At 40.6% G+C, this 23,311-nt stretch overlaps 1 protein-coding gene across 5 annotated transcripts in view; it reads left to right on the top strand.

The window, feature by feature from the left end:
• The window catches only part of USP54 (ubiquitin specific peptidase 54), a 49,190-nt gene that overhangs the window by 20,493 nt on the left and 5,386 nt on the right, over nt 1-23,311 (top strand). For 2 of the 5 annotated variants that reach the window (XM_009897659.2, XM_054163877.1), the window contains exons 10-19: nt 2,695-2,865; nt 7,280-7,411; nt 7,698-8,078; nt 9,534-9,768; nt 10,615-10,754; nt 12,222-12,395; nt 14,853-14,972; nt 16,184-16,376; nt 18,642-20,098; nt 22,383-22,501. In XM_009897659.2, the coding sequence (XP_009895961.2) occupies nt 2,695-2,865; nt 7,280-7,411; nt 7,698-8,078; nt 9,534-9,768; nt 10,615-10,754; nt 12,222-12,395; nt 14,853-14,972; nt 16,184-16,376; nt 18,642-20,098; nt 22,383-22,501 (3,122 nt within the window). Of the gene's footprint in view, nt 1-2,694; nt 2,866-7,279; nt 7,412-7,697; nt 8,079-9,533; nt 9,769-10,614; nt 10,755-12,221; nt 12,396-14,852; nt 14,973-16,183; nt 16,377-18,641; nt 20,099-22,382; nt 22,502-23,311 lie in introns of those variants that run through there. The other 3 variants (XM_054163878.1, XM_054163879.1, XM_054163880.1) reach the window with 3 other exon arrangements.

Genomic DNA, 23,311 nt, shown 5'->3' with positions numbered 1-23,311 from the left:
GCACATCTTATTTTCAACCTTTGGCTTGTCTTTTGCTCACATAAAGCAGCATAAGAAACATGATCTGATTTGTGGAAGAATGAAGAAGGGATTTGCAGAGGCTGAAAAAAGGCATCAGAAAGGAGCTACAGCATTAGATACGTAGCACTTAACATCCTCGGGGTCTCGAACACTTTCCTGTGTCCTGAATTCCTTGTATTAATGGTAGTCTATTGAATTAGAAAGGTGTATCCAAGTCAGGTGCTTTAGAGGCTAGAACTTGGTCTGCTCAAGATATCAGTAGTGGTCTGAACAAGCAGTTGGTTTCCTGGAGTTCTTGATACTTTTGGACATGTAATCACACCATTGGGTGTTGAGGCCTCATTTAAAGAGCAATATATTCTAAGAGAGATATGCAATTGCAGGCCAATTGTAGGGTGAAAATACAAACTGAATCTAGGTTCATATTGCAATGGCTTTGCAAAATATGATTTTTTTGGATGTCTGCAGAGAATACCCTGAATTAGAGATGGCTTTATAAGTTGCCAAGAACAGCAAGGCAAGACTAAAATCAGAAATACAACTTTTCTTCCAGGATTTTAGCCTGTATACAATTGAAATTCCAAGAATATTTTATGGTTTTCCTGGCTAATTGCTAACTTTACAGTTCCCCATCAGTGAATCTATAGAGAACATTTGCTCTCTCTGTTTACATGTTGACAGTCTACCAGTAATGAAATAAATTTCCAACTCCTTAAAAATAAATGCAAATAAAACCACTGGTAAGATGGCCTTCACTTCTCAGTTGACAAGATGCTGTGCAATTTACAAATCTGTCTTCTTGTTGTGAAAAAGAAGGGAAGTCTGGAGGTGGGACAGGAGGGCCTTCAGTGCTATGTAGCAGTTGTGATCACTCTTACAAGCTTCAGGTCAGTATATGCTATAAATTTTGCCTTGCTGTTCTGCTGGCTGATCTCCAGGAAATGCATTGATAATCATTCTGGTCGTTGTCTCTGCAGTATGTAATACTGTGTTCCAAAATAATTTCAGGAAGCTAATTACGAAAATACATGTGTAAAAAGGTGTTTTCTTTCAGATAAAATTCAAAAGGCCGTAGTGAGTAGCCTGCTTTGATTTCAAAACCAGTGAGTCCTCAAGACTTTCTGCCATAGTTTGCAGTGTTCAACAGTGATAACCAATTTCTTGAGAGAATTTGTGAGACCTGCTGTAGATTGAACTGCCAGAAGAAATCATACCCTACACATTTTCTTGTCAAATAGAGCTGAATTATTTTCTGGCCTTGTTGATATACAGAGTTTTCTACCCTCATATACCTTTTTCGAAATGGCCTTTCCGTCCCTCACTGAGTGTAACTACAGCTTGCTCTGTATTCCTCAGATACCAGATATCCACAGACCATAATCCAGAAAATAAGAGATTGCTTTGTTCTTACAGATTGTTAATCACAATATGGTACCTGAACTTGTGTCAGGGGAATGTGATAAATGCATCTAAACACATCAACAGCTGATAATACCAGTTATGAAGGAAAGACTTGAAGATGGAAGTACAAAATATTATGAAGCTCCTCTTACACTCTTGATATCTGTGGAAGAAAGACTTTAGTTTACAAATGATTTTCTAATACTCAGTTCTATAAACTGATTCTTGTTGCCTGCTTTACCTTTTTTTCTGTGGCGGTCATCCCTGTTGGCAGCTGTATTCTATATTTCTTCAGACTAGTAAGATTTGTGACCAGTAAAGAGATGAGGGAAAGTTTCTGAGTTCAAAAGTTGTCAGGCATCCTTAAACAGGACAGCAGTTAACAGGACTTACTGTTAGTGAAAATGTGAAGTGCCCTCAGGGTGAGTGTTTGTGATTGAGCATGGGAATAACTTTAGTCTTCGTTTTCTTTTTCTATCTTCAGTTTCTCCACCAAGAAACAAGTATAAAATTAACAGTCTGTATATCCAGCAGTGTATACATAACATCTAAAATAGCTAACAGTTTTCAACTGTTCACTTTTTAATCTACTGGAAGTGGTGGGAAGAGGTTGTCTCTTTCTCCTCTTTTAATGTGTTTAGGATGTGCTCTATTGAAGCTGAATCATGATGCTTCATAGTTTTCCATATCTCATTTGTTCAGGGGATCGATAATTAACTTCTTGAGAAGGAGCAAGTCACTTTGCTTTAGAGAATACAGTTTCAGCATAAACTTTAACTACACAAGCTTTTGATTCATAGCAGATTAAATGTGTTTATTATTATAACTTGTGGTGTTCTTGTTACCCTTATTAATATTTTGTACTTTGCTAATTTGTAACTTTGACTTCCCCTGAAGCAGTGCATTTCATTTTTTAATTACACTTGACAGCATCACACATTAAGTAAAAATAATTTTTGTGTGGTATTAATGTATACTTTCAGTCCAATGGACGTAGCTTAATTTTGCATAATAAAAGGGTTTGATAAATTTGGAGATTTCAGAGAAAGAAATAAAGGTTTGTAAAAATAATTACACTCTCTTTAGGGACAGAGAACCTGTCCTGTGAGCTCTGGCATCCTCAAATCTGGGTCTGTGTGTTTGGTGGTCTGTTTTTCTGTTAACTTCTGTATAGTTTCCTCTGTTTTCTTTCTTTAGCCTCTCCTGACTTTCATAATGGCTCAAAAAGATTGAAATTTAACATAGCTTCCTTGACATTGCTTCTTTCCTTAGGGAGAGAACCTTCCATCTCAAGTGATACCAGAACAGATTCCTCTACAGACAGCTATCCTTATAAACAGGCACACCATGAGTCCGTGGTCAGTCACTTCTCCTCTGACTCACAGGGAACGGTCATCTACAATGTGGAGAATGATGCAGCTTCGCAAAGCAGCAGGGACACAGGTAGTAGATACCATTATACCTGTATGTAACCTCTAACAGAATAGGGAACGGTATTTACTATCCTGAATGGTTTTGGTTGTAATGAACCATTGGCATTGACAAAAAAATAAGCATAGTTTTAAATGTCTTGTTGAGTTTTGTAGACTTGTATCTAGCCAGACAAACACTTTACAGACCATGTTTTCTGTTACCCACAATCCTACCTGCTCTCTTAGACATCCAATTCTGTAAGCTGGAGTCTGTATGATGCCTTTGTGTGGTTTGGTAAGCATCATGTGTGCTGCTTATTGATCTGCAGGCAGTTACTTCATAGCAGGAGTTGCACCTCTCTGTAACTCCTCATCATCACAGTCTCTCATACTTGGGCACTCAGGACTAAGTGGTGTTGGTAGTATTTACTGTACCGGGGAGGAGCATAAGATGATTTCCTTCCTCTGCTGTGGAGGCAAATTAAGTGAGAAGCTTCCATGAGAAGACAGTCTGTATACATGTTCCTTTGGGCAGCTGAACAGTCTTCCTGAACACTCTTTAGTTGAAAAGAGGTTAACTGAAGTTTGAAGGCTCAGATCTCCTCTATTATTCATGCCCAGTGACCCAACTGATAATTTCAACATCACTTCTGGAAAAAGTAGTGCATGAATTTAGGGTCATACCTTTCAAGCATCAGAAGTATGTTCTAAGTCTGTGTGAAAAGTTACTTTATTATGCCATAAATAGACTAAGGAGACATAGGATTTGAATCAGCAACTGTTTCTCATTCCAGAGTGTCAAAAGCCATTGTACCACTTGGTCCTTTTATTTGCAAAACATTTGGACTCTCATATTTGTGATGATATATTTGGTTCAGTGTTTTTCACATCAAAATCTGGCAAAAATGTTTCAAGTTGGTTTTCTTTACTACTCTTCATTAGAGGTCCAAGTGACTGTGATACATGGGTTTACATAGCTCCACAGTGCTTCTAGTATTTTGGCAAATACTTAACACTGTATGTTCCAGTCATAGTCCTAGGTAGACTGTGAGAGAGAAGAGAGTTCAAGGAAAATTTGAGTAATGAGGAAACAAAATTTATGTTCATCTTCAGAGTATATAGAAGACAAAATTGAAAAATACTGTTTATCTGATCTGCAGAAGTGCCACAGAATTTATTGTATTAGATTCCTCCCTGAAAAACTTACCATGCAGAAATGTCAGACGAAAAGGGAGGGCAGAGGAATGGTTTCAAACGTGTAAGCATGAAGTTCAGCATGTAACCTTTTGTTCTGTCATTTATTTAGTGACTTTTTCTTTTTCTCTTTCTTTCTTCCCCTGCTGATTCTATCCTATGTTATTTCCTTCAGCTTAGCCTCTTTCTCCACCTAAATTCTGTTGTCCTCATCTTCCCTGATTCAACCTTAGCTATAGTCAGTCTGCCCCCTTGGCTAGCCACCTGTCTGGGCATTTCCCTTTTTTTTACCTATCCAAAAAAGTCAGTCTGCCAATTTATACAACTACTCAGTCATCAAATGCTGCTCCGTGGGGCTATAAAGAAGCCATCCACATTGACCTGTCAGCTGAATCATTTTGGGCAAGAGCAGGACTCTTCATTTAATGGCCATTTGCCCACTACTCCAGCCCAGAAAATTCCGGACCCTATCGCACATCATCCTCAAGGGAAGGACCACCACTGGGTCGTATGACCTCAGGCATCTGGGTACTTCAGCGTGGGGGCATGAAGAGTGGCTGCATAAGCCCTCTCTTGCTCCTACCAGCCTGTGCTGCTGAAAAAAATGTGCGTATTCTGGCTGCCCTATTCATGCAACTGAGATTTCAGTGGGAGGGAGTAAGGGGCATACTGTCTTAACCTGTTTGATTTCATGCTCTAATACATTCTTAGACATGCACACAACCTCTACAAACCCAGATTTTTCCTTTGAATATCACTGTTTGCTTGTGAAGCCATCCCATCTCTGGAGAATGAGGTATTTAAGTAATACATTCAGCAAGAGACCTCTTTTAAGCATATGACTGGCCACTCAGAAATCCTGGCTTGTTATTTTAGTGAATTAAAAGTGTAAATTGTTAGCTAGTATTCTCGGGCTTGTAATTCCTGTGTTCAGGCCTTATTTGGATTTAGTCTTTGTTCCAGAAGGTCCAAGACAGCAAAGCCTGTGTCCTGCAGACTTTTTGTTCTTGACATCTCTGTGTCTATTAAGTGTCCAGTGACAATAGGACAAAATTTGCAGTTTATAAAAGGAGGAGAAAATACTTACAGAGCTAGCATACCTCATTCCACAAGGCAAAGTTGGCCTCTAATTAGTCTGTCTCTAAACTAGCTCAAACAGACTCAAATGTCTTTAAGTAGTGTAATAGGGTGAGTTGAAATTTCCCCCCCAAACATTAACTTTGCCAGACCAGCTGGCAAATTTGGAAGCAAATGAAAGCTGTATTTACAGGCACAACTACAATCTCCAATGGAATGCAATGAATATGTACAAAATATGCAGTATTTACAATATTTACAATTAACAAACAACACAAGAACCGCCCCCTGGTCAAAAAGACCGGGAGAACTGTCTCTCTGCCCCTCACTCCCTGTCCAAAAGGGGGAAAGGAGCAGAGAAAAAAGTTGATGTTAGACTTAACCAAAACAATGCAGCCAAGGTCAAGCAGAAGCAGATTAGTATCCCTTCAGAGCAATGAAGCGAGCAGAGAAGAGATGAAAAGGGAGAAGATTGTTTTGGTACAACCAGTCTTACAATGGATATCTCTCCTTTTTACACCCAGTAATGATTTATTTACATTTTTCTACTTTTCTGCTTGAAATCTGTAACAAAATCTTAAAGGCGTAGCCTAAAACTGCCACAAGTAGTTTCTGTTACAGTAATTGAAGGATGCTAACTAAGCACTTACTGTCAGATGGATAGAACAGGGGAAAACATATAACTGCAGAAGTTTTACACTCTGGAGTGAAACATAAACCTCTTCCAGTTTGAGGGGAGTCACTGCAAAGCATAAGATAATGACAGTTCATACTGGGAAGAAAACACAAGTTGTCCTAAAGCACCAACTCATGCTCAGTTACCTAAATGCTGCACATCATCTATCTCCATTGCCAACATTTCTCTTTTACTTAAGTTATTTTCTTTTGTAGAATCTGCTTGTTTCTAAAGAATTTGGCTACATAATCATTCTCTGCTTTGCACATTAATAGAATTGTGAGTCTTCTGTAGCTTGCTTTTTGTTGTTTGGATTCCTTTCTGATGATTTATTTTAGCAGTTACAGTTAAACTGAGGCTGTGGCGGTTGGGTTTTCTGTGGGTTTTGTTTTGCGTTTGGTTTTATTTTTTCCCCCCAACTGTTGGAGGTACAATTTCATGTGTAAAATCTGCTTTAAATGTTGATTGTTTGTTAATTTCTAGAGAAGGGGGAAGGCTCAGAACAGCCAGCTCTGTAGTCTGGAGCTTGCTGATCCACTATTGGGTAGTAGGGATTTTGTTTTCCCATCATCCTATGCAAGGTGAAAGTTGGTGATATAAAGGCTAGAGAAAAGTCTTTGTAGCTTATTCATAAATTCCCTTCTTATCCTGCATCTCTGCTTGGGACTACTCACGTGAGTAAAGCCATATGTGTGTTTGTGTTTGCAGGTTCAGGACTGTGGATGTGTGTTAAGAAAAGGCAATACAGAAAATTTAGGATGTCAAATGTTCTTAATTTGCATTTGATGTGAGAAAATGGGGAATAAATTGTATGCAAGAGAAAATACTAACACTCAGACACATGAGCTGTAGTAAGGGAACGTAGTCATTTTTCAACTGATCCATATTGAAGGTTTGTGTGTATGCTCTTAGTTTGTGGTAAATGTGAATTAGCTGGCTTAGCCCTTGAGAGCAAATTGAGGCTTCATCATTGTAGACTAAGCTAACTCAGATTACTAAATACTTTGCTGCAGGCAAAGGTGGTGTAGATGGGTAGTTCACGCAGATCAGCTGGTGAAGTGCAGTAATTTCCTATTATATGGTAACTCATTCATGTATTTGAGTCTCTTCGTTCAACAGAGTAGTATCAAGCAAGCTGTCCTCCAGAATTTTATGTTCATGGCTATTAAAACTGAAAAAGTACTTGAAAGAGCAAGAAAGTGATGTCTTTATACTATGAAAAGACAAGGCAGTGTCAACCTTTTCCTCTCCCTGTAGATAAGTTCTCACTGCCAGAGTCCTAGAAGGGGCCGTATTGCTCCTTTATGACTTATAAATTGGAACACCCTCCCCAAGACAAAACAAAAAAACTTTTGGATACAAAAAGTTGCCAAACCTGCCAGTTAGCATTGGAGCATCTGCACCTCCTAAGGAGCAGTAGAGCCCTACTGCTCTTAGCACACAGAACATTCAGTCCAACGGCTCTTGTCATCTCTACTGTGTTCTCCTGTCCTTTCAGGGCACCTGACTGACAGTGAGTGCAATCAGAGGCATGTTTCCAAAAAGGGCTCACTGGCAGACCGCAAGAGGAGCTCTAGCAGGTCTCGGCGAAAAGGAGATGAGGCTCAGTCATCAGGGTATCATAGTGAAGGCAAGACATGTTACTTTATCTCAAATATCAGTATCTCTTTCTGTATGTTTTTATGATCTTCAGCGGGTATGTGCATTTCTCTCCGTGTTTCTTTGTCTGTATTTTTTCCTGCCTTAGCTTCTTGTTGTAGTTGCTTGGAGTGTGTTGTTTGGTTGGTTGGTTTTTAAATTTTGTTGGGATTCTTTTTTTTTTTTTTTTACTTTTCAAATCTGTAAGATGTTGCTGCTGGTATGCTAGTTTAATCAGAAGTTATTTTTGTCTCTTTTGCTGTCTCTGTAAACTGCAGGAGAAACCTTGAAGGAGAAACAAGCCCCCAGAGCTGCCCCCAAACCATCCAGCAGCACCAGCAGGCTGAAGGAATTTAAAGAGACAGTGAGCAATATGATCCACAGCAGACCACAGATGATTTCTCAAGCCATCCAGAATTCCCCTCATGCAGGGACTAGTGTGGATCAGGCAGAAACACGACCCTCAAAAAGCCTGTCTGGACATACTCGAGACTGGGAAGTGGAGAGTACCAGTAGTGAGTCTAAATCCAGTTCATCTAGCAGGTACCGGCCAACCTGGAGACCCAAAAGAGAGTCTCTGAATATAGACAGCATCTTCAGTAAAGACAAGAGGAAACACTGTGGCTACACTCAGCTTAGCCCCTTCTCTGAAGAAGCAGGTAAGAGTTTGAGAAGAAAGGTATGTTTTAGAATGTGTGGGATTTATAATACTCCTCTATCTAGTTTTCTTTAGGTTAAGTAGGAAAGTGAAATCTTGAATGTGGCATTTAGGTCAGAGGGAGCTGTGTTCTTGAAGGCTGTTTTCTGTGTGGGTATTCATGTTGCATGTATATTTGTGTGCTGAATTTCACATGTAAGGAAATAATAAGGGACACATCACCATCTGTGCTACTTAAGTGGAATCAGAGCTACACTGGTAAGAATCTGGCATTTCATCCCTTGGAGTGGCTTTTGTGTTGCTTTTTTTGTTTCCTCTGGCTCATCATGGTATTTTTGCATGATGGCTCAAACTATGGTGCAGCAAGTACCTCAGTGTATCAGTGCTGAGCTCGTGATGGGAACAAACAGCCTGGCAGCCACAGATTATATGTCTGGGACCATTGTACACTATAACAGCTATGCAACTTCTGTGTGGAGGCCTTGTTCTCATATTTGCTTGTTTTGAATGTAATAAAATGTATTGTGAAACAACATGGGCTGTCTTCTGTTTCCTCTGCCCCAGCCCTTGCTTCTCTTTCCCCAATCTGCAAATGAATGTAACAGTTATTTTGCTCTCTATCAAGAAGGGGGTACTCTTGAAACTGTAAAGGGTGTGGAGAGCAAATGTTTACTGGGTCCTGGTTTTTATGCTGATGTGTTACTGGAGCTGCTGTGTTCCATCTCAGAGTGCTTGAAGGACAGTGTGTGGATGAGAAGAGGTTTCTGTGACTGGCAGTACAGTTGTGGTTAGTAAGGATGCTGATGCATAAATTTGTGGGCCTTTGGCGGGGGAAGGACAGAGGACACCAACTAGAAGGACCTAAACATTGAAAAGAATTGGGGAGCATGAAGAAATTTGGGAAGGTAAATGCTCCAGGGAAGGAGCAAGTGGAGCAGACAAGAGGCAAGTGGGAAGACACAGTGAAATCAGTATGGGGGAAGATAGTTTTCCTGTCCTCTGTGAACTAATGTTATATAAGCCTCATCCAATTGTAAATGGCAAAATAACCAATGTAAGAAGTGCAGCATCTGAATTAGAGGTGACAGAGTACAATAACAATCATAAACTAGACATTCACTTGGGTATACCGTAAACTCATGTTGTACAAGTACAAATTGTTTTGGGAATGAAGGGATTTTTCTTTCCAGACTTGGTAGTTACCTGCAGGGTAATATGGTAAGTTATACTCAAGGGGGGAGATTCAGAAATAAATTTGTTGAATACAATATTTCTTAATAATACTAGGGATGCTGTGAAGGTATTGGGGTTTTTTCTGCTTAAGATTACTAATTTTACACTGAAGTTAAGGCAGCACTTCTGTTTTAAGTGTGGTTGAGAAGCTAACATACATATAGGAGGTTGCTGGTATTGAAGCTTGGGTCTTCTACCAAGCTGTGTTCTTTTGTCGTGACAGGTAAAGAGCTCGTTGAAAATGAGGCGAAGGAACGTGCTGTTCAGGAAACAAGATCAAGCCAGTCAAATGTCAGATACAAGCGTGGTGTTCTAGGTCGGGGCACACAGCATCATATGGTGGATCAACATCCTCATCTAATACAGAGGATGGAGTCTGGCTATGAAAGCAGTGAACGCAACAGCAGCAGCCCAGTTAGCCTGGACATGCCCTTGTCTGAAAGCTCAAGCACCCATAGGTACATTTTTAACAAAATTCATTTTTGGAATGAAATGAAGACTTTTTGAAGTCTTCATTTCTTTCAGTTGGTGTTATGATGCTGTAGAATGATACTATCTCGTAATACAGATTTGTTGGGGCAAGGGAGAAATAAAAGGGAAATAGGCATCTGAATGAGTTTGATTCCTTTTCTTTTTGGTATATTGATAGCTTACTGTTAGTGTGAAGGAAAAGGAATGGAATTCAGCTGACTGAAAAATTATGACTAAAATGATGCATCTCTAAATAGTTGTATACTTGGGCTGTGACTAAACTCAACTCAAATATCAAACTGCAAGCCTGTCCTTTGACCAGCTCACAGACCTTTTGGTTTTGGTTAAACAATTGCTTGATAAGAGCCTTGTACAAAATGAGAAATAGTAGTCTTGTATAGAAATCTTTGACATTTTCAGTTTGAGAGGTTCATTGAAATTGTGCATGATACTTGAAATATTTATATGCAAAAAAAAATATGCAGCACAATCTGTTTCTCTCCTTGGCTTGGGAGGCTTCCTATAATCACAAACTGAGACTGTTAATGGCCAGAAGAGCAGATTTTCAGCTTTAAGAATCTGCTGAGATCAGCTGTCAGACTGCAGGTTTAATATGCACTGCGTAGTCTCACGGAGGAGAAAAGAACTATTGTCCTCTCCCTCATAAACTTTCTCATTCCCTGTTTCTTGCAAGCTTTTTCTTATGATAGGCTTTTTAAAAATGAAATTTAAATGCAAGTAGATATTTCTGTGATGATTAAAAAAAAGGTAGATCTAACTTCTCCTGGAGACATCAATAAAAGGGTAAAACTGTAATTACTCTCTTCTTGGAGGGACATTCATATGAAGCGAGCAGGTGGATTGGTTCCTGCCTGGCGTAACATCCCAAAGTCTCACAGTAGCAGCATCTTGGAAGTGGAGTCTGCTTCATCAGTTGGAAGCTGGGTGAACAGCCCTCGCACCATTGGAAATGGTAAGATACCTTTCCTCTGCAGCAATGGGTTTGCAGGGTAAATTGCATTGGAGGTGATCTTTACTTTCTGCATGTTTATCTTCAGAGTGAATTTATAAGTAAAGAGAAAAGAAACACTGAGAAATGCAATGCACTTCTACAAGATATAAGATTTACCAAAGGGGGTTGCAAAAAAAGTTTATTGGAATATTCCTTTGATCATGTTGCTCTGGCATCTTTTTCTGAATATTGACTTAATGATTAAAGCCATTTTTCCAGTTCTCTCCCATAACCCAGTATGCTGCCACCAGTGGAAAAATACCTTTTCAATCATAACTCGTAATTACTGGGTGAGATTAATGAGTCTGGAAAACAAACTCAAATTGCTATACAAAAATGAAAATTGTCAGAAATGAGAGTGGAGATATTTGGGCTAAGGCTGAGCTTTTCTGCAGATATGAATTCTGATTATCTGTCATTCTGAGCTAATACTTTCCCCTTCCTAGAAATTCTCTGGAATAAAGGAAGGAGGGGAGACACTTTAGGAATATAGATCATAACTGAAGTGAGAATGATGACTGACTGATTTCTGCTGTGTTGACTGAGATATTGATATGCTTTATTTTCCTCTAATTTTCAGCTGCTTATGCAATGAAAAGCATCTCAGCTGTAATCCATTTCACTGTCTAAAGCTTACGATCTGGCTCATTTGGCACACATTAAAAAGCCTCAAAATTTCAGCATCATTTTAGGGTTATCTTGGTTCTGTTTGTTGTTTCTTGGGTCATTGAATGGCTGTAAATGGGAGGTAGGCTCCACTGCAGAGGAGCTTGAAGCAATGCTGCAGAGAATAGAATAGAATAGAATAAACCAGGTTGGAAGAGACCTTTGAGATCATCATGTCCAACCTATCATCCAACACTACCCAATCAACTAAACCATACAACCAAGCATCCTGTCAAGCCTTGCCCTGAACACCCCCAGCGACGGCGACCCCACCACCTCCTCAGGCAGCCCATTCCAGTGGGCAATCACTCTCTCTGTGTAAAACTTCCTCCTAACCTCCAGCCTAAACCTCCCCTGACGCAGCCTGAGACTGTGCCCTCTTGTTCTGGTACTGGTTGCCTGGGAGAAGAGACCAACCTCCGCCTCACTACAACCCCCCTTCAGGTAGTTGTAGAGAGCAATAAGGTCACCCCTGAGTCTCCTCCAGACTAAGCAACCCCAGCTCCCTCAATCTCTCCTCATAGGGCTTGTGCTCCAAGTTGCTGACATAGAACTCAGTTGGAAACTAAATGTCTTGGGCAGGAGTTTAAATGTAAAAACTAACAAAATTAATTTGTGGTCTGAAGTTCTGTGATCTTTGCTTGGTCAGTCTGTTATTTTTCTCATGTTAATTGTATTCTTCATTAATATTTCTTGTCTTTTAAGGGATACTTTAAAAAAAATTACAATAAAAATTTCCTTTATTTTTGTTCTTTTGGAAAGATGGGGAGGTGTTTGTCCCTTTCAAGAGTGAACTGGATGAATTGCAAGAGGAGGTGGCAAGGAGAGCACGTGAACAAGAACTGCGCAGGAAAAGAGAAAAGGAAATGGAGGCAGCGATGGGCTTTAATCCCCGTCCCAGCAGGTTCATGGATCTAGATGAACTGCAGAATCAGGGTAACATTTTAAATGCAGTATGTTTTGCAAGATTGTAGTGCTGAAGTGTTTTGAACCTTTGAGCTTAATTTCCTATTGTAATTCTCTCTCTCTCTTTCTCTCTTCCCCCTCCAATACAATTTTGTACCTTGAGTTAGTGAAAGACCATGAATTACAAACTTGTAGGATGAAAAGAAACTGTTTGGTGTTTTGACCAAAATCCCTTTTAAAAAGAGACAGAATTAATGCAGAGATGTTTTTAGTATGGAACTGTAGCAGAGGGAGTTTGACAGGATTCACATGTAGTGGCTTTGGCTTAGCCCTAAATCCTCATCAGCCAGTACAGAGAGTCAGACGGTGGGATGGAGTTCACTGACCCGGTTGAGAGTGAAGCCTGAAGCTTCATAGAGCATTAAAATGTAGGGCTGTTGGTCAGTCAGGAAAGCCAAGGAACGTGTAGTGAGTACCTGGGCTTTGCTACCACAAATGCATGCATGACTGGGGCAAACCCACTGTGGCCTCTTGGCATCCTCATGCTGCTTGTTCAAACCTTTTGTAGACAAGCTGAGAGGCTGGGTTCCTGCTATAGGACAGAGAAGAAGGAGAGGAGCACTCCACAGTCGTGCCAGCTCTGGGCACAATACAGTTCATGCTGTGCAGCCTGCAGCTGTGCCAACTGTTCAGCAGCCAGTCTGTTACTGTGCCAATGGCATTTGAAAACTGTGATCTCTATGAGAATGTCTGATTGTGGGAATGTTTTTGGAATTTTTGCTGAGCATCAGTGAGGCACTTAGTTATCTTCTACTGCGACGTGCCAGTAACCAGGTGAAAAATTCTGAATGTATGAGAGTAGACAGATACCTTTTCAATTAGTATGAGTGTTTACTTCTGTAACATAAATGCTACTGACATAAAAATTGATAAGAAAACCTTTGTTGTTGCACACAAGGATGCCGTCCTCTCTACTTCTCCTGCCCTAAAGAAAATAGCATGCTCTCAAAGACATTGCCCATCTTTGATCTCTTGTATTGGTAGAAGCAAAAATTGCTTAGCTGTTTGTCATCAAAAGTAAACTAAACTAGAATAATCTTTAATCAAAAACGACTGCAGTAGAATGTTGGAGTTTACAGACATTGACTTGAGATCTGGGGAAGTTTTTGTTTAAGTCTTTCCTCACCCCAGTAAGAGATGTAATAGTGTAACATTAATAGATTGCATGACTGCCTGGAAAGCTTGTTTGTATGCAGAACTCCAGAACATTTGTGACTCATTTTCCCCTCAAGTAAACTGCTAAATTCATGCAAAGAAAGATAACTTTAGTATACTGACCTTGATTACAAGCCATAGTACCCTTTACTTTGAAACAGTGTGCTGCTTGATTAACTCACTGCTCTAACAACTCTCACTTCTCTCTGCAGTACTTGCTTTTGATGTGAGCTCTTTGGGCTTTATGGGATATGAGAATTTGTGTTTGCATCTGTGCACGAGGGTTTTGGGGACCAGGCCGGGCCATGGCATGTTATGCAAGTTGAGAAAACATATAATTTATTGTTGTCTGCTAGAGAATGAGTGTCACAATGACAGAGATACTCCATTAAAGAAAAGCCCATGCCTAAACAACCACAAAATTTTTTGTTTTCCCTTGCCTCATTTGAGTGTGCACATTTTAGTGCATAACTTGCATAATGCCTAGTAGGTGACACCAGATGGGGCATTTCCTCCACTCAGATCTGGGTGTTCTGATGCCAGAAGAGTTTAAGCTTTTTCTTTTGTGTCCAAGGTTAATTTATCCTTTTCTCCAACACCGTTTTCTAAATTGTTGCAAAAATAATTCTGGACAGTTGTCCCTTTCTTCTTGGCTTCTTACACCTGCGCTTTTGCTCCTAGAGCTGCTAGTAAGTTGGGTTTTCATATTTCGTGTGTCTCTTTCTGCAATTGAACATGTTTGTGGAAGTATTTTGTGCAGGCATTTACTCTCACACTCAACCAGATTATCTCAGTTTATTTCATTTTATATGAAAGCAGTTGGGTATCTGAAGAAGAGACAGGTTAATTTTTACAGGGGACTGTACAGGGAAAGTTCTGATCTGCTACGTTTTTTTTACTGAGATACTTCGGGTTAGACTTAGAAAATTCTAAGTTTAGATTAATTCCTACTTGACAGACGTCATCTGGACTGACTTCTGGGGTATGTCTATAACATCTTTTGGACTTACTTAGACTTGAAAATAATACAATAAGCCAGTACAACTCTCAAGTTAACAAGGTGTGAGGGGAAAAAATTTTGATTCACACTGGTATGCCTGTGTGAACGTCAAGCATACCAGGGTGCTCAAGTTGCCCTGCTTAGGGAAGGTAAGGTGATACAGTCTAGGGTATGTGCAGCCTCAGAAGAATTTGGCATTTTCAAATGGGATTGAGGGTGAATGAGGGTTCCACAGTGAATGAAACCAAAACGAAGGCTGCTGCCCATTGCAGGTAGGAGTGATGGCTTTGAGAAGTCGATGCAGGAGGCAGACTCAATCTTTGAAGAGTCGCTGAATCAGGAGCAGAAGGGCGATTGTGCTGCAGCTTTGGCGCTCTGTAACGAAGCTATATGTAAGTAACTCTGCCTGAGCTATTGCGCTTCTGACAGTTTACTAACGTGGTGGAAAAACGCCTGAGACATCGAATCACATTAAGTGGTCAGGTAGCAATAGAGGGTCTTGAGCAACACACAGGAGACAATCTTTCCTTTTTACAAGCATTCCCTTTTGTAGGTTATAGTCCTAGTCATCTTCATCTCTGGATGTTGGGGTTTTTTTCATATTTGCATCCATTTTTTTCTCTCCAGCACTATGGCTGTAGCAGCACTGGGTGCTGATGTGCCCTTTTTGGTGCTAAATGGTGCGTTTCAGCAAGCACCTAGTAAGTAACTCACCCTGCCACTCGGTCCTCAATTTTTCTCCACCTTCAGACCAAATTACAAAAGGCATTAGGATACCCTGTTTCTCATAACGGGTGTAGCACAGGAAGGAAATGCTGTCCCATTCTTGAGTCCTCTGGATCACCAGAAATGAGCTGTGCTGTAGCTGACTTTCAAGGGGGAAAAAGGAGAAAGGAGAAAAAAAAATTTAAAAAAAAAAAAAAAATTAAAAAATAATTTAAAAAAAAAACTATTAGGACATTGAAGTGCTTGAATGCATTGTGACCTTCGAGAATGTGTGCCATGTGATTTCATTTTCTTTTTGGTCATTTTCCATTATGACTGGCTGGCTGTCTCACCCCATGCTCCCCCTCTGTCTGTATAGAATGGCTGCAGACAGAGGGGGTAGCTCATGTGCATTTGCATTTAGAAATTTGCTTTCTGGATGGCCAAATGAGAGGTACAGCTTACAGCTCTTGTGATAGCTCTAGCAGCTTCCATTCCAGCAAGGTCTATGTTGAAACTCAAATCCCAGCTGGGTATTCCTGCACATAAAGGAAGTCCCAAGTATGGAAGGACACAGGAGAAGGGTAGATGAGAGAATGTAGCATCGATGTGGTAGGGTTGGAAAGAGCCTTTGTGAAGGGGATGAGAAGTTGGGCTAAAACGTGGATTTTTTTATTTTTTAATTTCATTTACTTTATTTTGGTTTAGTTTCAGTTAACATCTTTGAACACCTGGCTAAGCTGAATGTGCATTAATGGAAACAATAGCATCCTTGTGAACTCTTTTGTGGCAGTATTTGCATGGTCCATGTTTTATGTTCTTGCTGCATTTTTTTTTCTTTTTCAATTTTATTCCTTTTTTCTGTTTGTTTTCTGCGATGTTTTCTTTTGCATTTTAGCTAAACTAAGACTTGCCATGCATGATGCCAGCGCTAGCACTCACAGCAGAGCCCTAGTCGATAAGAAGCTGCAAATCAGTATCCGAAAAGCCCGGAGCCTCCAGGATCGCATGCAGCACCAACAGCCATCGCAGCCGCTGCCGCCGCCAACCTGCCACCCACCACAGGGTGGCACCATGGCCCAGTCTACAAGGTAGTCCGAGTATATCACCTAGACCCAGATCTGAGCTGCGTCTGTGAGCAGTGCAGTCTGGAAAGAAATAGCAAACTCTGTATATTCCCATGGATAATCCAAATCCTACACTGTTACTCCCTATTTATTTCCTGTTTAGGTTAAACCCCATTATAATATGCTCAATGATCCACATTTTTTCTGCCACACTCTGTCCCCCCTACTCTTTATAGAAGAGTTCACTGTGCACATGTTCAAAATGTGATCTGTGACAGAGACTTGTAGCAGGGAGTGCCTGGCAGCATCAATTTTTTCCTTTTTTTCTTTTTTTTTTATGTACTAAGGGAGTGAATAAAATAGACAACAACCTGGCTAAAAATGAGGGGGAGGGAGTTAGGATGAAGTAATATAACTGTTTAGATTCAGGAGCAGTTTCAGGACTCAGTAAAAAAGTGTACTACTGTAAAAATCTTTGTATAATTGCTTTTGTGTTGGGAATAGTGTCTAGCACGTTTTAGTGCTCTGTAATTTGAGAAGTGTCAAGTGCACTGATCTTTCCATTCTAGTCCACTTCTCTAGTGGTGCAGTGGAGCAACTCTTGGATCTGGATCCTGATCCTGTCACTTTGACTGGTCTCCCTGATATATCATTCTTCATTTTCCTTCTGTGCTTCCCAGCATCCTGTAGCTTGGCTTAGCGGCCTCTTCAGTGTCTCTTCATGGTTCTTTCTTCCATACTGACTTCAACTATAGCATAATTAACTCTCTGCTATAACTGATCCTTTCTTCCTACCCTCTCTAGCATGCAGCTTAATCCTCCTTTCTTCCCATGCCATTCCTTCCTAGCACTAGACCATCCCTATCCAATTTCTAGGCTGTTTCTTGAACTGTGACTTCTTCCCTCACCCCTTTCTTACATGTTGCATTATCAGAAGCTTAGATGAAATCTCCAATGGGAATCCTTTTTTTTTTTCCAATGTCATGTACAGCTATATACTCAAACTGTGTAAATTTGCACACCTGACAGGCTATAGCTCATAATGTTCTTTTCTTTACCTGCAGTAGCTGAATTATATGTAATGAGGGCTGATCTTTTTGTCAATCAGAGGTTTATTATGTCATCTTTTATAGGAAAAATGCAGAGCTCAAATTATGCATTTTGGCAGATTCTATGAAAGTGGAAGAAAGGAACTTTATAAACTAATTTGGTTGCTGCTGAACTTGCTTACTGCTAGTCTGTGAAAAGAACATTAGATTTGCAAGAAGTTACATCCAACTAAATGTTAATATAGCAGCCAATGAAAGGAATCTTTTCATAGCCAGAGTTCTGTACTCTCACTTGGATATAAGTAACAGCGTAGACAGTGCGGAGTTCATGATTACTCAGACAAGGTCATTCTGCTGCACATATCGCCTTCATGAGAACTTGAATTCAATGCATCACAAGAAGGAAACGAAGCAGTGATAGTTTCCTTAAGTTCTCTGCTGGAGCTGTTTGTAGCCTGTCATTTTCTCACAGGCACATAGACTTTGGTACTGGTTTTTCTATCTGCATATTAAAATGCTAAAGACATGCAGAAAAATGCCAAGGCCCTATATGACCCAAGGATGTAATTGTCTTGCACTGGCACATAAAAGAATTCAAATTATTTTTTTTACAAATGTACCTAGGATACCAGCTATTACAAAATAATAGTTATACATTTAGCCTGAGCTTCATTTAATACGTTGGATTAATGACTCAAGGATCAGAATGCAAAGATGATATAAGAAAAATTTCAGCCTGTTCCTTCCATTTGCCAAGTCATTCTTCATGAAATTGCCTGCAGAGAGGTCACCTTACAGAAACACTGTCAGTTCATGTTCAGATCATGAATGTGTCCAAAGTATTTTCAAAAATATCTAAGGTGTTAATGTTGGAAACAATTGTTCTGTTTTATATAAATGCTATTTTTACTACTCGTACACTTACCCCTACCCACATGCTCGATCTGCTGCTTAAAATGCATAGGATGCTGTACAAGAATACTTTATGTAGAGACTAACTGTAGCAAAATGGTCTTAAAAATATGAAGCAGATTCAGTAGATCAAGTATAGCAGGAAAACAGGGTTAGAAGCAAAGGACTAACATGTATGTACCTACTGAATTAATGCAAAGTCTTCATCAGAATACAGTTAGCAATGAAAACTGTGTTGAGGTATAAGTCACCTAGTGCAAGTTCATTACCCTAGGGATAAACGTAAGCAATGACTACTGCTAATAATTTACCCTTCTGTGTGTTTTAGTGAACAGACTGGCCCGCTCCAAGTACTGCTGAGCCAGGAGGTACCACTGGAACCCAACAAAGAAGTGGAATTTGGGTCCAGTTCTTTTTTCCACCCACCTGCTTCCTGCCATGAATTGCTCTCACCATTATATCCAGAGTCTTCCTCCTTGCCCCCTTCTGAAAGCAATCCATCCAACAGGATCTCTCCAAACTTCCAGTCTGCTTCTGCTGATTTTCATGACCAAGTTCCCTCTTTTCCCTGTAGGCAAGGGTTGGCAGAGGGGTCTGCAAGAACTCAGAATGATGCCCACCATAGTGTGGAATTTGCTGACAAGACAGCCACAGGGCCGAAAGACAATAGGGAATGTTGCAGTAGCAGCAAGTTAGAAGAGGTTCATAACATAACACCTATTTTCACACCTCAGTACAAATCCAAAGCTAACACAGTAAACTCTGGGTCTTTGCCTACACTGTTTCCCAATCCACATCTACCACAAGCAGCATCTCCTGAAAAGAACAGCCAGCACAGTCCTTGTTCCAAACTTGCAAGCTCTCCAGTGCGGTCCAGCATTGATCATTTAGGGGCCTATCATGCAGTGGCCCCTGTGACTTCATCCCCTACACGGCAGTGCTCCTTGGATCCTTTGCAGAACACAAATAAGTACTCCAGAGCAAACAGCCATGAGATTTTATTACCTTCCCAGGATGAATATGGCACAGCAGAAGGTTGCAAATCTGAGGCCTTTAGTACAAAGGGACATGTTCGCTCCTTGGCAGAGCAGTTTCAGAAAATGTATGCAGTTTCCCAGAGAAAAGGTACTCGTGAAAAAGGCTGGATTGCTGCAGTGTGTCAGGATGAGAAGTCTCCAAAGTTAACACAAAAATCTTTCATCAACCCTTCATCCTCTGGTTGCAGACAGCTAATCCATCAAAACCAAGAGAACAAAAACCAGTCTTCAGAAAAAGTACACTCAACTGTGGAAATTAGGGATGGGGTAGTTTCTTTGGAGGGTTTTAGTGCCCAACATATTGCTTCTAAGAGTATTTATTCTTACAGTGAAGAGCTGTGTAGAAGAGGTGGACAGAATATAGCAGATCCTGCACCCTACCTGGAAAGGCACTGTCATGATGGAGGAATGAAACAGGTGGATGATGGAGCTACTAGTAGCGTGGTTGCCTCTATGCCTGTGGACTGCTGGGTGGATAATGTTACTAGGTATAACAGTTCTCAGAAGGCTAATAAGAATACTGAATGGCTTCCTGTACCTGGGAGGAATCCACCCTTTTCTGATCAGAGAGCAGTTGGAGATGACTTGAGCAGGATCCCAGCACATCTGCATCCACAGTGGAATCAAGACACAGAACAGGAGCTCTCAGAACTGGAATCCCTCTATCAGACTAGTCTGCAGGCATCTCAGGCTACTAGGCCTTTCTTGGGAAGACAGGACAGTGCTAGGTATCCATTTGACCAATCAGGTAAGGATGGTGCAGCTCTTTATCTTGGTTGACCTGCCTATGTACTCCAATATAGGTGAAGGTTTGTTTTCTCTTCCATGTAGTTAAATAAACATGAATTTGTGTGCAGATACAGAAAGATGTAGGCTGTAGACTCTGAAAACCTTCTAACTATATGGGTAGAGAAGCAGTCTGACAGCACACTGATAGGGAGGCTGCAGAGTTGTTGATCTTGGCAAAGGAAGAGCAACATCTGTTGAGTATCATAGAAATACTTGCTCTTGTTTTCAGGTAGGAGCTAGTTGCTTGGGTCAGGCTGCTGAATTTTGCTGTTGGAAAGTCCTACATAACCTCTGGAATTTATTAAAATGTTTCTATGCCTAAAGTTAACATTCTCCATATTTGTGAATTTTGACTGTGTTGTATTCAAGAATTCAGTCTATACCTGGTTGAGAGGATAAACTTCTAGAAGTGTTTTCAGATTTATGAGAGTTGAATGTATGTTTCATTAAGGACTACCTTCTTTAAGTTCTGGAAAATTACTTGTAAAAGCAGCACTGCACTAAGAAAGAGACTTTCTGGATTAGTTGGTGCTGAAAGAAAACAGATTCTGTTGGTAAGAATGTGCAGCTGTTAGTGGAGATACTCAGGGTCTGATGATAGCAATCTGGTTTCACTCAAGCTGATCTAATCTGCCTGAGATAAGGCAACTGTGATTCTCTGCTTAGCACTAGTGAAGCAAATTTCTACATAATATTAGAGACGTGAATTTTCAGCTTGGAACTTGATTAGTAGCAACATCATATATATACATAAAAATACATATATATAAAGAGAGATATCATATGTATTGCAGTACATACACAAGACAAGTTTTCCCTGCCCTGCATTCCCTGAGGTGGAACCTCTATTGTTATTGACAAATCAAGCCTGGCTGTGACCAGAGTGAACACTGCAGTACACTCTTGAACAGGTTTTTATTCAGCAGTTGAGTTTTCTGACACTGTCTTGTCTTGCCGCCTGCTGGCAGACCAGGTAACACATCCAAAGCTGGTCATTTTCCATTTGGTGTCCTTTTCTTTCAGGGTTAGGCAAGACCTGACCTCACAACCTTGCAGATGCTTTCTTGCATGAGCTTGAATCGGGAGGTCTTACATGTTCCAGCTTAGCTTGCTGATTTGGGAAGCTCTTTCTGGAAATGTAACAGCATAAAGCTGAGTTGCTTTAATGTGGAGCTTCAGAGCTCTATCATCAAATGCCATGTTTCTTATGCTGGTTTATCTTGCCTGTTTTCTTGCCCTATAAGGGATATGAGACATGGATATTCTTCTAATACGAAGTTTGTGTTTGAGATCTTTACTTCTGTTTTGCTGTGGCTTTCAGATGTTTCTTCTTAAGTTCTGCAAATTCTGTACAAAACCAAAAAGTTTGAACCAGTGCATCTAATGTGAACTTAAGATTTAAACCACCTGAGTGAGTCTAGGACAGCTCTTCCTCACTTTGCACTTGGATTATCTACTCATTTGCAAATGCTTTTTAAACTTTCTGCCCAATTTCAACTGGTTTTGTCAGACCTTTGCATTTAAAATGATGGTGAAAATGCCTCAATTTCATCACTGGAGCCTTACAACACAGATGAAAACAAAGACTTGATTCTGCAGATGCTACCTCAATGCAGAAAACGTCTTACTACAAGCATATCACATTTCTTCCTTTATAAAGAGATTCCTTGTGACCTTTTCTAGTAGGCCAGTGATCTGCCTGTCTATTCCATTGGAAAGTTTAGGATTATAACTGATAGGTGGGGATCATACTGAAGTAAATGTAGCAATCCTAGCTAAGAATAATGCTATTGAACCGTGACAGCAAATGACTGGCAAACTGTGCCATTAGGCAGGAACAAGGAGATGAACTTGTGGGGAGCTTAAAGCTAATGAGGCTGGCTTATCCCAAGTAACTTCAGGTAACTTGTTTCTGGTAGCTGATTTTGTGTTCCCTTAGGCCTCCTAAACTGTTTCACCTCTGTATCAAGTGCTGGTGTGCAGTTAAATCATTTAACTCTTTAATACTTCAATTAACTGTTCCCTAGAAGCATGCAAAAGGATGAGTGAAGCAGGTGTGTCCTGATAGTGTCTCTCTTTGAAGTGTTGAGAGTTAGCTTATGTATTAATATTCAGAGAATCACTCATAACTTCTCATTCTCTGTGTATAGACTGTTGTTGCTGGAGTCAGACCTAAGCTAGTCAGTAATGTGCCCTCATGTGCAATCAGGCATTGAATTTAACCACAGCGTTGTCCTTCTCAGTCTCTGCGAACCTGAACGTGAAGAAGCTGCATGCTGCAGCTGGCATGGGTCTCTCGAAAACCCCAACAGCAGAGATCGAGCGGAGTCTGTGTGGATCCACTGTCTCTTCTGTCTCCAAGGTGACGTTCTTACCTAAGATGTGCTAGAGGGGCAAGGGCTTGGCAGGTGCAAGTGAAAGAATTTACAGGGGGAGAAGTGGAATATATTATGAAAAGTATACTGGGGTCATTGCATGCAGAAAAATTACCAACATTCTGACTTTGAAGAACAGAGAATCATAGAATAATTTGGGTTGGAAGGGACCTTAAAGGTCTAGTTCCAATCCCTCTGCCGTGGGCCAGGGACACCTCCTACTACTACTTGAGGTTGCTCAAGGCCCCACCCAGTGTGGCTTTGAACACTTCCAGGGTTGGAGCTTCCATAACTTCTGTGGGCAGCCTGTTCTGGTACCTCATCACCATTGTGTTGAAGAATTTTTTCCTAATGTCTAATCTAAATCTAGCTTCTTACAGTTTGAAGCCATTGCCCCTCATCCTGTTGCTGCATGCCTTTGTAAAAAGTCCCTCTCCAGCTATCCTGTAGGCCCCCTTCAAATGCAGGTCTCCCCAGGTCCCCCTTCAAATTCAGGATCTCCCCAGAGCCTTTTCTTCTCCAGACAGAACCTCAGGTCTATTAGTCTGTCTTCATGGGAGAAGAGCTCTAGCTTTCTGATGATCTTCATGGCCCTCCTCTGGACCCACTCTAACAATTCCATATTGTTCTTGTTTTGGGGGCTCCAGAGCTGGACACAGTACCCCAGCAGAGGGGGAAAGTCACCTACCTCCTTTGATATCTTTTCATGCAGCCGAGGATACAGTTGGCTTTCTGGGCTGAAAACACACATTGCTGGCCCATGTTGAGCTTCTGATCAACCATCACCCTCAAGTCCT

The sequence above is a fragment of the Dryobates pubescens genome, chromosome 8, assembly GCF_014839835.1.
Source record: "Dryobates pubescens isolate bDryPub1 chromosome 8, bDryPub1.pri, whole genome shotgun sequence".
Lineage (NCBI taxonomy): Eukaryota > Metazoa > Chordata > Aves > Piciformes > Picidae > Dryobates > Dryobates pubescens.
Note: the sequence above shows the minus strand (reverse complement) of the source record. Positions and strands in the feature narration are given on the sequence as shown.